Below are 13728 nucleotides of genomic sequence, written 5' to 3'. Positions count from 1 at the left end.
TCTCTTAGCCTTAGCTAACTCTTTCTTCAGTGTCAAGACCTCATGAGTCTGCTGCTCACCCTTTCCATCCAAAGTCATGATCAAGTTCTCAGCCTCATAGTATCTAGCCCTCCACTGATGCTTCTCTCGACTCTCCATAGCTAGATGCTCCTGATACATCTCCTGGGTAGGTGGGAGTAGAGGCAAAGGTATGGTAGGAACAGATGCAGACACATATCTCATAAAGGGGTAAGGCATACCAATCTCCTCAGCTTGGTTTATCACCCACTGTGTATAGGCCTCATGAGCAACATCGGACCTTACACCCATGTGCTTCACCTCTTTCTTCCGAAGTTTGGACCAAGCTTCCATGAAATCTTCTCTTATTCCGGTGGGAGCATTGGAATAGTGGAAGAAGTAGGGAGAGGTAGCAAGATTAATGGGCTTTTCTTTCATCGGGAAACCAAATTGTCGCAAAGCGAGCTCCGGGTTATAGTTGATTCCACCCCGGGTACCAAGAAGAGGTACATTAAGAAACTTCCCACCACCGAAGATAATTTCCTTAACTCTAGAAGCTGGAGTAAGCCAAACCACTTCATTAGGAGTGAGAGCCATAATCCTCTGTGAAATAGACCAATTCTCCGGATTGTCGTGGAAAGACTCCGGAAGGTGCGAAATAAACCACCTATAGAGAAGAGGCACACAACAAAGAATGTATCCACGACCCTTGCCGGAACGATCATGAATAGCATGGTATGTGTCAGCTAGCAAAGTAGGAACCGGATTCTTGGAGTGGAAGATCATAATAGCATTCATGTCCACGAAGTCATCAAGATTCGGAAAGAGAATAAGCCCATAGATGAGAAGTGCAAGAATAGCCTCAAGAGTGTCCTGACAAGTGGTCTTGAGGTTGTCTTTCTCAAGTAGATACTTTGAAGTGAACCCTCGGATACGCGCCTTAGTGACAAGATTCTTGGAGACATCGGTGGTCTTGAGATAGAGATCCTTAGCAACAACCAATGGAGTGGGAGGATTTTCAGGTCCTGAGAAAGGTACCCCCTTAGCAATAGATAGACCCATCAAGGAAGAATAAGCCTCTAGAGTAGGCACCAGCTGAAAGTCGGGGAAAGTGAAGCACCGATAGTCCCGATCATAGAACTGCACTAGAGTGTGCACAAGCTTCTCATCCACATTCGTCTGGAGAATAGTAAGTAAAGCCCCGTAACGACGTCGGAAACCAGTCGGATCCTCAATCTTGAGTGCCAAATCTCTCAAACTAGCCAAATCCACTTCCTTGAACTTGTAGGAATTAGTCTTCTTCATTCCTACAATGTTTACAAATTCAACTTGTCTAAGCCCTTCGATAACAATGCATGGAAAAAGTTTATGCATGTATGCATGTATGCATGAATGCATGATTATGTTCAAGTTCGGAGAAAACATGGTGGGTTGAAGTTCAAAGTCGAAGAGTCATGGGTGGACACGGCGTCCGGTGAATCTAGGGCTTTAGGATAATAGTAACCGGGTTCTAAAAAGGTTCCCAAGTTGCAACCTCTCCGACGTATATCATGGTGTCACGAGACAACACTCGCTCCAAGATTATTCGCGGAAGGTCTAACTTGAGTGTAGTATCGCGTGACGACTAAAACTCGAGACAACACTCGGTTTAGCCTCCGCACTACGTCCTAGAAAATGGCCATGGATGGGTTCGGTTATCTACGGTTCATAGCGTCATAGAACAATTAGAAGTAAAGTGCCTAAACGCGACAACACGCGCCGACAACATCACCCCTAAAATGCCTCAGCTATGTGGGATTGATCGCATAATCCAAAACACGAGGCAGCCCCCGGAATGAATTGTCGATTATATCCCTCCTAAATCCTAAGTTCACTCAGCCAGGGTGTAGGACTTTTGATATTCTCACCCCACACGTTTGCAAGAAATTAAACATTTATTCACATAGGAAAGCAAGTAAAAGAAGCAAGTAGAAACAAAGCGCAAGCGTGGAAATAAAGACTAGGCGTAACTCTCGAATCTCCCCAGTGAAGTCGCCAGCTGTTTTATCTTGGTTTTCGGGTGTCAAACATTGATTACGTTTGAACCTTTTTAACCGGTGATATCTTATTTTTTCTTGGGAAGGGAAAAAGTAAGCAAAACCCTTGAGAATCGAGGTCCGAGAGTTGTTTTCGCTACGGGAAGGTGTTAGGCACCCATAACGACTATAATAACCTATAGGAACCGTCTTTAATTTCTACGCGCGCGCTTTATTTTTAAATGCTATTTTGAAAGAAAATATTAAGTCCTAAAAGTATTCTAAGTGAAGAATTGGAGGGAGAAGAATGTGTTTGAATTTCTGATTGTGCTGTGATGTGGCACTGAATGTATGGTGTTGTTGACCCTTTGACTGATGACTGGATTATATAGGCTGATGCAGTAATGCCTGGACCAATATGAACATGACATGTGGCATGACTTTGTAACAAACTTTTGTGGACAAATAAGACACTGACACGTGTACAGAACAGATGACTTGGACAAATATGGACTAAAATGCAATTTTTAGAATTTTAGGACTTAAAAATAAAAAAATAAAAATAAAAAAAAATGAATTAAAATTGGTAATCGGAAAATAACGTAAAGTGAAACGATTAAAATTTGACAAAACGGACTAAAACGAACCAATGGCTTAAATGAGGTACTTTAAAGTAACCTCTCTCTGCCGAAATTTCGTGTGAAATGACCAAAATGCCCCTGGGGCTAAAACGACTGAAAATGACTCAGATGCAATTTCAAAATGGATTTTTTAACAAGGGATTAAAGCAAGAGTTCATACAAGCGAACTAAAAGACTCAGAGACAATTTTTTTAGAATTTAAACAGGGTTTTAACACATGAAAAGACTAAAATGCCCCTAGGGGCAAAGCTGACTCAAAATGACTTCAAATGCAATTTTTGAAATGGATTTTGACATAAAATTGAAATGAAGACTTATTCAAACTATTTGAAAGGACTCAAACAAATTCTTAAAGATTGAAAGAGATTTTATCATGGGAAATGACTAAAATGCCCCTAGGGGCTAAACTGACTAGAAAATGACTCAACTGATATTTTTTGAAATGAATTTTGACATGAGATTGAAACAAGGACTTATACAAACCAATTTAAAAGACTCAAACAATTTTCAAGGATTAAAATGAGTTGAATGCAGGAAATGACTAAAATACCCTTTTCATGAATTTTGCAAATAACATTGAAATAAAATGCAGAGAAAGATGCAATTGATCTGAGACAGTTCAAATGACTTATAATGCAAGAAAAGAAGAATTGAATAAGTATTTTTAGGTCCAAAATTAGGGTATAACAGGCCAGTGTGCATGCCTCTACACATGAGCCGGATTAGTCGCCCACCATTGGTGGGTTAGAAATCGGTGCGAAAGCAAAAAAAAAATATCATTATGTCTTGAAACATGCCTATTTTCACTTCTATCTTTGTCATAAAAACTAAAAATGATAGTAAGAGAATATATGCAATGCAACGGAAAAAATGATATTAAAGTTACGTCTCAATTCTTAATCAAAAAAGCTTCTTTCAGCTTAACTCAAACTAAAAAAATAATCTTATTTGTAAAGGATTTCCCAAGCCATTATTTATTTAACACGAAAATAAATAGATGTAGGAACTGCTACAAAATGATGTCATGAATGCTCACTAATCTAGATAACGTGAAAAATTAATCAATTAAAGAACAGAAAATGTGAACAAATTAATCAAGATATATATAGTGGAAAGCAATATATGACAGTTTTTGTGGAGTTGATAGTAGGTCATGCATTAACCTTGATGTTTGCATTATCTGTGGGTGTGAAAATACAATCGGCTATATTTTTGAAGCCTATATTTTTTCGCATAATATGAACGTTAAAATGCAATCGGCTATTTACAAAAAAAAAAATTGATGAAATGACATTAAATTGATTCATATTTATTTTTTTTCGGGTAAATTTGACAATAATATATTAATTAGCAGCGTGACATGTCTAAATAAAAAAAAACACTAAAAAAATCAACGTTAAACAAACATAAAAAAACAACTTACCAATCAAGTAATCCGTATCATATTGGGATTGAAAGATTTCGGGAGGGTCACCGATCACATAGATGCTAGCAGGAACAAACTTATAATCGCACTGTTTTATTTTGGTACCATATTGAAAGTTAATCTTATGAGGGTGTCTCGTTGTCTTATATGATCCCACATTCGAGGCAACACCAAAATTCCATATGGAGAAGACACGGTCCTCGCTCAACTCTTTCTCATACTTGTATATGAGTGTACGTCTAACAGACGCATTGACTCGATCACCTTATCAAATAAAAAAGCAATTTTAATATAGATATTAAAAACATTATACACCATACATATGTGATACAATTAATTTACTTAAAAAAAATGGATCTCATAAATGATCACGGTTTGGAGAAAAACATTTTATACCATTACATATGTGATATAACTAACTTAAAAAAAAGGATATCATAAACTCGCAGGATTCGGCTCATTAAATTTAAATGCGGATAAAAATATCGTAAAAACAAAAAAAAACAAATGGATAAATAAATATAATAGAAAAGTTAATATTAGATTATAAAAAATAAAATGTAAATAAATCAACCATGATTCGACCATCGACACTCCAAGTTTCTTGATGCGAATGGGAGATATCGGAAACGAATTTGATTGGCATCATTTTTATTGATCAAAATCAGAAATAATCTAATATAATTGTGGTTAAAAAAAATAGAAACAAAAAAAAAAAGACTGAAAAAAAATAAGACATTAGAACCATTTCTAAGGAGAAAGGAAGTTGGTCTTTTTTTCATATCCCTCACAAACCAAAGGCGAACGACTCGAACCCTGATAGTCCAATTTTCTTTAGAAGGGGATATATCAGAGATCAAGTCAATCTTCGGGGCCATTTCGATTTAATAGAGAGACACAAAAAGTACGCAAAGAAAAAGGGAATTGGATCCTCTCCTAAAAATTTATCTCCTTCTCTCTTCTTCACTTAATATTAGCCATTAGATGGATATAATAAAAGAAAAAAAAACATAAATAAACAACCTAAAACAGCACACTCTGAAACAAACTGGGCGGGGTTTGTCCTCGTGAGCTTAACTCAGTTGGAATGGACAATGCATAATATATGCAAGATCCGCGGTTCAAATTCAGGCCACCGTCAAAAAATTGGGCGGGGTTTTACTACTCCGGAAGCTTCTTCATCTTCCCTTCTAAAGGTCTGCTCTCTCAATCTAAGAAAATTGCGGCCACCGTATTTTCATTTATATGTTTGCTCACTTCTTCACTCTCTTGTATTATTAAATATATGCATTCAACTAAAACCCTTCAACACTATCTAATTTTATTTGTCCTAAAATATACAAAGAAAATCCAATTAATGCAACCCTTCAGACCAATATTGCAAAGCTTCATAACTGTATCGTATCCTCTCTACAACTATAACAACAACTCAACTAGTAATTGAGTCACAGTTTGTTAAGTGTGCTAAAAGATCACTTTCTTTTAACAACTCTTTTTTTGGTTGCCCGTTTTTCTGCTGAAGATTACTACGTGATTAAACTCAATTATATGTCAATTTTGCATACCATGTTGGTAAGACAACACCAAGAGGCCAAGCCTACTCAAATATTGATTTCTCAATTCGTGGAGTTTCACATTTTCAGATATTTTCTCTTGAGAAAAAAAACAGCAACCCTCTAATGAAAGTTATGCAGATTTATAAATTTTTTTTATATTTAAATATCTACAACTCTTTAGATTTTTTGCGAAAAACTCTTTTTAAATTGTAAATGTTAAATTGTAGAAAAGTTTATCTTCTTTTGATGAACAACTCTTTTTAGATTGTGTGAATATTATCATCTATTTACTACAAATTTTATTAGAGCAAATTATTCTCACCTCATTTAAGAGAAGCTTGAACCATAGTTCATTCCTCTCTTATGTTAAAAGATACACTCCCTTTCCTTAAAAGAAGTTTTAGTTACATTTCCCTCGTATTATAATACAAAAACATGTCTTGCTCCAAGTCCATATTATAAAAACATTGAATTTTTAATAAGACTTAATTGGGAAAAAGGGAGTTACTCGAGATAGATAAGACCTAAAAGGTTTCACATAACATACCAGCACGCACAAAAATCAAGCAAAAAAAAAAGTGGTTTGTAAATGCTTTCAACTAACTCTTAGTGCTATCGCCGTCAAGCGAGGCGTTGAAACAATCAAATAATGAGTGATAAAAAAAACAATGAGAGTGATTAAGAGATAGAGCAATTACATGTTTGAAAATTAATCATGGTAGAATAAATTGAACCTAAATGCCGCATATTTTTTAATGAGTAAATCAAAGGTATTTTTTTTTTAACAAATCAAAGATATTTTTCTTGCACTACAGCGGAGATTAATCATCTCGAGATACTAAGATTCATATAAGGGGTTCATCTCCTCTAACAAATGTTTTTAATACGCACCGATGAAAAAAAAAACCTAAACAAAATGATTAAGGAGTCCAATATATCTACCATTTATGTCACACTATATATGTTGGTTGAACACCTCATTTTAAAGATATAAAAAATCAATTAAATAAATGGGAATTAATTTCTTTGTTTTTGAATCTCACCAAATCAATTTGAATGAAAGTGAATTAATGGGAATTAAATCGCTATTTCCAATAGCACAAATTATGTTGCATGCAAAGAACTTGGAGAGTTGTCGAGAGTATTAGACATTTGAATCCGAGTTATCCGTTGTCAGTATACTTTGTAAACTACCGTATGATTCTTGATTTTATGATGTTGTAGTAGTTTTAGATGTTTTCTGAGTTGCCTCGCAAAACGACATGTAATTTGGGGCAAATGTAATATTTTAAATGTAATATTTCAAATTTCATTGATTATATATAAATTATGTCAATAGTTAGAAATTACATTAATTGTGATATATACATCCAACTGAAAATATCAAATATGCTAGTATATCCGCCAGTATATGCCCGCTAATACAAAGCCCCCTGTTCTTTTTGGATCAGCTCTCCCACTGTTGCAGTTCTTTTTTTGGATAATCTTTTAAGACTAATATATCTATATCATTAAGACAAAAAGAATAAAGTTAAGCTCAATAAGTCCCAATAGAAAATAAATGAAGAAAACAAACTAAAATAAATATTTATATTTCATGAAAAAGTAAATGAATAAATTATAAATCAAAGACGTGCAAAGAATCATGAAGATATAAGAATATAAACGAAAAAAACAGATGGATAAAAAAATATAATAGAAAAGCAGATATAAGAATATAAACAAAAAAAAAATGTAAATAAATCAACCATGATTCGACCATCGATACTCCAAGTTTCTTGATGCGAATGGGAGATATCAGAAACGAATTCGATTGGTATCATTGTTAGTGATAAAAAAAACAGAAATGATCTAATATAATTTGCAAATAAAAAAATTGAAACAAAAAAAGACTAAAAAAATAAGACATAATAGAAAAGAGGATATAAAAATATAAACAAAAAAATTGAGTTAAACAACATTATTGTCCATTAGAATCATTTCTTTTTCATATCCCTCACAAACCAAAGGCGAACGACTCGAACCCTGATTTTCTAGCTTTCTTTAGAAGGGATATATCAGAGATCAAGTCAATCTTTGGGCCATTTCGATTTAGTAGAGAGATAAGAAAAGGACGCAAAGAGAAAGAAATGAAATAGAAAGAGAAGGAGTTGTGGTGTGAAGAAAGTGTTGGTTAATAGGTCTAATTTATAATAGATTTTAGAGGACAATTATGTAAAACAACCACACTTAACTCGACCAATCAAATTCGAGCTCATGTCTTAGCTATTAAGAAAAATATAATAATTTTTTTCTGGTTTTGATTGAATGATATCAATAGGACTGTAGCCGAAAAAAAAATTAATAGATATAAAGTTGCTTTTTTTATTTTTGGCTCGGATTGTAAAGAAAGGGGTGTAATAAACCACACAAATTGAAATAAATAAGTCTAAGGTTTATTTTTCCTTAAAAAAAAGTCTAAGGTTTATTTTAGAATGTTTTAATATGATCTTAATGGTGATTAGCAAGGAATATGTTTAAGGATCCGTTTCAATAATATACCATTCAATCCCAATTAATTCCAAAACTTTTTTTTTCTTCCAGTCAAATAAAAAAATACACATCACAATGAAATAATATCTTCTCCAATAGCCATGATGCTACCATTTCTACTTTGATTTCATTGCATCGTATTTTTTTTCCCAATCAGCCAAAACAAAAAATATATTATAATTGAAATATGATATTATTTTAAACAATCTGGTTAAATTTCATTTTTTTTAATTTACTTCATAAAAAAACACTCCTTGATATTAGTTATAAAATATATAATAATAAAATTGTCTCTCAATATTATTATTACATTACCATCATGAATAATAAGAATAAAAGTTAGTTTATTTCATCAGTTTCTTTAGTTCATAAAAAAAATGGATTGGCCAAAACTCAAAGAATTTGATAGGGTATCAATCTTTCAATGTTACAATAATACTTTGTATTAGAAAAATTATTATTAAATTTATATAATATAGATTTTCATGTTATAACTGAAATATCATATTATATAAAACAATCTCGTCAAAATTTCATTTCTTAATATGATAACTAAACACTACATTACACGATTATACAAATAATATAATAATACAATATCATTGGTCTTCCAAAAAAAAAATTTGAATTGTAACATTTCCATAAAAAAATAACATATAATAACACAATTTAATTGGTCTTCCAAAAAAAAAATATTGAATTATAACATTTCCATAAATAAAACATTAGAATATAAGAAGATTAGAGCGCCACATCTCGCTCTTTGAATGAAACCTTAAAACCTTTAAAAATGGTGACACTTGTCAAGAAAAGAAGAGAAGAGGCCTTGAAATAGGTGGTAAATTTATATTATATAGATTAGTATCATCTTTTTGGTGCCTAAATGTCTTTGGATCATGAACTTGTTTTGGTTGTGGTTTGCATTGAAGCTTCCTCTTGAAAGACAGACAAATTTCAAGCACTTAGTCCCCCATTTCCTTTTATTCTTGAAACCTTCAAAAGGCTATAAAAAAATAAATATATAGAATATTTTTCGATGCACCATTCCAAATTCAATCGCAATTAAACAAGATGTATATACCCAAGAACGCTTAAATGAGATCACACGGGTCTCATCTAGCTTAACCAAGGTCTTTGGTTCGAATTCAGCCTTAGGCATGCAACAACAACGTTAAAACTCTTAGGAAGAGTTTTAACGTTTATTTGGGTTCCACAAAGCTGAGAGATTAGTCTCTGTAGTTGCGTGCGCGGAGGATACCCGGTTTACATCAAAAAACAAGATGCATATATTTTATTTTATTTTCATTTGCACAATTCATTTTTTTCTTTTTTTACTGCTTCTAATAAAATTTGCAAATTCAATGAAAAAAATATATGCTAACGTATGTCCTTATGACACATGTTAAGGAATTTAAAGTGAAAATTTTGTCTAAAAAATTGTGCCAATTTATTCTTATATATACTGAAAATTAATGTTTTATAATAAATATTTGTCGTATATGGAATTCTTAATTAACATGTGCCCAGTTAGTTAGCATAACCTTTTTTAAATGGACATCGTTGGCATTGTTAGTTTCTAACTCCCCGCACCCCAGCCACCAAGCTATCCTTGTATCAAACACAAGTACACATTCATCTGCAACACATTATGTGATTGCTTGTTACTTTACCATTTTCAGTTCTGTCTCGTGTGGTGTTGTTACTCTTCTAGATTATTTTTGTTTGCCTTTTATACATATTTCTTACCATTTTGAGATCTGTTTGGTGTGGTGTACATGTTGTTACATTTGTCGTCCTTTGTGTACAACCACATTTTATGTACAGCCATTTATAATCACGTCTACCAATCCCCTTCATGTGGTTGTACATAAAATATTATGCTAAAATTGTATAGGAATCAGATCTCTTGGTCCGCGTTCAACTTTGTCTCTAGTTTCAACAGTATTCAATGATTTGTAGCGAAAATCGAAGTTTAATTACATGCTAACCCTGTTTTTTTTTTTTTTTCATAGTCTAAGCATTTTAAATTTGTTTTAAATATTAGATACTTTTTTAAGCAAAAAGAGCGAAAATATTTGATATTTTAAAAAATCAAAATATAATTTATCTGTTTTTTGTTTTCAACTATAGATCAACTAGATAAATTTATTCAAAAAAAAAAAACTAGATAAATAAAAAAGTGTAAAGCGTTTAGTTAATTTATTGATCGAATAAGGCAATTAATTTATTGATTTGAATAAGAGTATTTTACTATAAAAAAGATATATCGATTAAGTAAAGTGGTTAAGCGATAATTAACACGTTAAGAAATTTTCTTTGGAAAACAAAAACCACCACCTGAAGAAAGTTGAAGATAAAAAAAATATTAATTAAGTAAAGTTGCATCTTTTACAGCCCTAGATATTCAAGTTTAAATCTTTCAGATTAAGACTTATTTGAAATTCTAAGAACAAAAATTAAAATATTTAACATAAAAATGAAAGTTTTTTACTTTCAACTCTCAATAATCATGAAAACAAATGGTTGATTTTCTTTACAAAAACCCTATGAACATTTTAAAAATCATCAAAACATGTGAAATCTATTGAAATTAAAACATGCATATTGAATCTTTGTGACACTTCTTTGAAACATGACAACCATAAATCAACTAATCTACCCTTTATTTTTTAAAAGATAAGACATACTAATCTTTGTGACACTTCTTTGAAACATGACAACCATAAATCAACTAATCTACCCAACAATAACAATTAAAAAAAACAATTAAACATGAATCATCATCAAAGAGCAAGGAAAAAGATCAAACATCTCACCCTTATTTTTTTTTACATAAAAGTCTATGATTTTTAAGAAAAAGATGGGGGAGGTAATCATGATTCTTGTTTATTTCATCATCAACACAAACACAATCATCAACACAAACACAAGGTAACTTTGAGTGAAAAATGAGAAATTATTCACTCAAACCAAATCAACTAAGATGAGGAAGAAAATGAAAGAGAAAAACTTACTTCTTCTTACCAGATACCGACCTTCTTCAAACTCCCTCACATATTCACAAGAAAATGAAAGAGAAAAACTTACTTCTTCTTACTAGCAACCGACCTTCTTCAAACTCCCTCACTTCTTCACTTTTACTTCTTCACTCTTGTAACTTTTTTTCTTTGTGTTAGTGAGAAAATGAAGAGATAAGATGAACTAATATCTATGGGAGAAGAAGAGGGCTCATTGTCATATCAAAGAAAGAGAGTAAATATTTTCGTTCTATCTAGTTAGTTACTCGCTTGGTTAACCCTAGTTTTTCTAATTATCTTCAAACCAAAAAAATAGTTTACAAACATAAATGATTAAAAAAATACAGAAGTCTTCTTAATTACCACATACCTCTTATTTATCTAATATTAATGTAAAATTAGCTCACTAAAGATAAAAATTTGTCCTTGAAAAATCATATGAACAATTTTTTCACAAAATTAATTTTTATCTAACAAATGACGAGTATAATAAAATAATCAATTTAAATATTTTTAACAATGAAAAATATAAACTCACTTCCAATAAATCACAAAACATATATATTAAGAAGCTAAATTTAAATTCAAATGGTGAAATAACGACTATTCCTCCTTTTCATTGAAATCGGATTTTGTTTTGACTTTATTCCTGGGGTGACATTTAACTTGTCTCTCATAACACGGAAAAAATTTGTTACAAAATTTCCATAAAATTTAACCCAAAGAGTAATAAATTTCTTCAAAAAAAAAACCCAAAGACTAATAAAAAATTTATATTACATCAAAAATATAATTTTATATTTATGAAATTAAAATAAAAAACTAACACCGTAATAATTATACAAAATAAAACAAGTATTCATTAAATGTATATCCTATGAAACATATCTTACACTCCTCCCATCCTAAAATAATTTCACTATATTAGAAAATAGAAAGAAAAAAAAATACAACACAAATACAACCCAGGATAGTCAAGGTTGGAGTTTTAACATCAAGGATAACTCTCTAAAAAAAAAAAAATCAAGGATAACGTTTTAAATCAGAAAGATTAAAAGTTGAAACAAAAAAAATGGAAGTTTTTTTTTTCACTTTCAACCATCTTTATTAGTGACCATTGTATGATGTTCAACTAATCGATAATCATAAAAACAAGTATTTTTTTTGTTCAAGAATTCTATGAACATTTTAAAAATCATCAAAACAAGTGAACATTTTTTAAATCAAAACATCACCTATCTTTGTAACACTTCTTTGAAACTTGACGATAATAAATTAACTAACTTGTTTTTGACAGAATAATTTAATTAACTAATTTATGAAGATATGAAATCAAGAAACAAATTAGTTTTCTATTCAACAACAATAACATCAAAGAGTAAGGAAAAAGCTCAGACCTTTTTTTTATACATTATCAATACAAACGCAAGGATACTTCTGAGTAAAAAATGAGAAATTATTCACTAGCACAAAATCAACAAAGAGGAGGTAGAAAATAAAGGAGAAAAACTTACTTCTTCTTAGTTGACCCCGACCTTCTTCAAACTCCATTCACTTCTTCACCCTCAAAACTTTTCTACTTTGTGTTTGCGAGGAAAAGATTAGATAAAATGAACTAAGATATTTATGAGACGAAGGGGGATCATGGTTATAAGAAAGAAAAGGAGTAGATATTTTTGGTTTATATTAGTTCCTCGCTTTGTTAACCCTAGTTTTCCAAATTAACTTCAAACCCAAAAAACAGTTAACAAAAATATGATTAATAACTTGGTCAAAAAAAAAAAGGATTAATAAACTACAAAAATTTCTTTGCCACCATCACTATTCACCTCTTATTTATCAATTATCAATATCAAATTAGCTCACTAACGAAAAAACTTGTAAAAAAAATATGTGAACATTTTGCAAAAATAATTTTTACTTCCCAAACAACGAGTATAATAAAATAATAAAGTTTAATATATTTTAACACCAAAAATGTAAACCTGCTCCCAATAAATCACACATAATATTAACACGAAAAGCTACTAGTAAATCTTCATCAAAATTGGAATTCATTTTAAATTTTATCATTGGGGTGACATTCAACTTATCGCTCAAAACACAACAAACTTTTGTTAGAAACTTTTGACGAAATTTATATATTAAGTCAAAAATAAAATAAAATTTTATGAAATTAAAACCACTTTTTTGGTAAATCAACATTGTAATAATTACATAATAAAACAAAAACAATATGGTATACATTAAGCATACATCGTATGATACATATCTTACACACTCCGATTCTAAAATAGTTTTCACTGCATTAACAAATAGAAGGAAAAAAAATACAACACAAATACAACCATTGATATGAAAGCTTTGACCTTTAACATCGATGATACAATTTTAAAACACAAAGATTAAAAATATAACGTAATAAATGGAAGTTGTTTACCTTGAACCCTCTAAATTATTGATTATCATACCATGCTCAACTACTCAATAATCATGGAAACAAGTACTTTGTTTTCTACTCAAGAGCTCTAGGAACATTTTTGA

At 31.1% G+C, this 13728-nt stretch overlaps 1 protein-coding gene across 1 annotated transcript in view; it reads right to left on the bottom strand.

Moving 5' to 3' along the window:
• The window catches only part of LOC146943741 (uncharacterized), a 39901-nt gene extending 29906 nt beyond the window's left edge, over nucleotides 1–9995 (bottom strand). The window contains exons 1-2 of the mRNA XM_085747733.1: nucleotides 9914–9995; nucleotides 9036–9128 (exon numbers count right to left, since the gene is read on the bottom strand). Of these exons, the coding sequence (XP_085603859.1) occupies nucleotides 9036–9128; nucleotides 9914–9995 (175 nt within the window). The remainder of the gene's footprint in view (nucleotides 1–9035; nucleotides 9129–9913) is intronic.
• Nucleotides 9996–13728: the final 3733 nt, after the last annotated feature.

This window comes from Medicago sativa, chromosome 2 (genome assembly GCF_051527215.1).
Source record: "Medicago sativa cultivar Bolivia chromosome 2, Bolivia_mono, whole genome shotgun sequence".
In the NCBI taxonomy this organism is placed as follows: Eukaryota; Viridiplantae; Streptophyta; class Magnoliopsida; order Fabales; family Fabaceae; genus Medicago; species Medicago sativa.
Note: the sequence above shows the minus strand (reverse complement) of the source record. Positions and strands in the feature narration are given on the sequence as shown.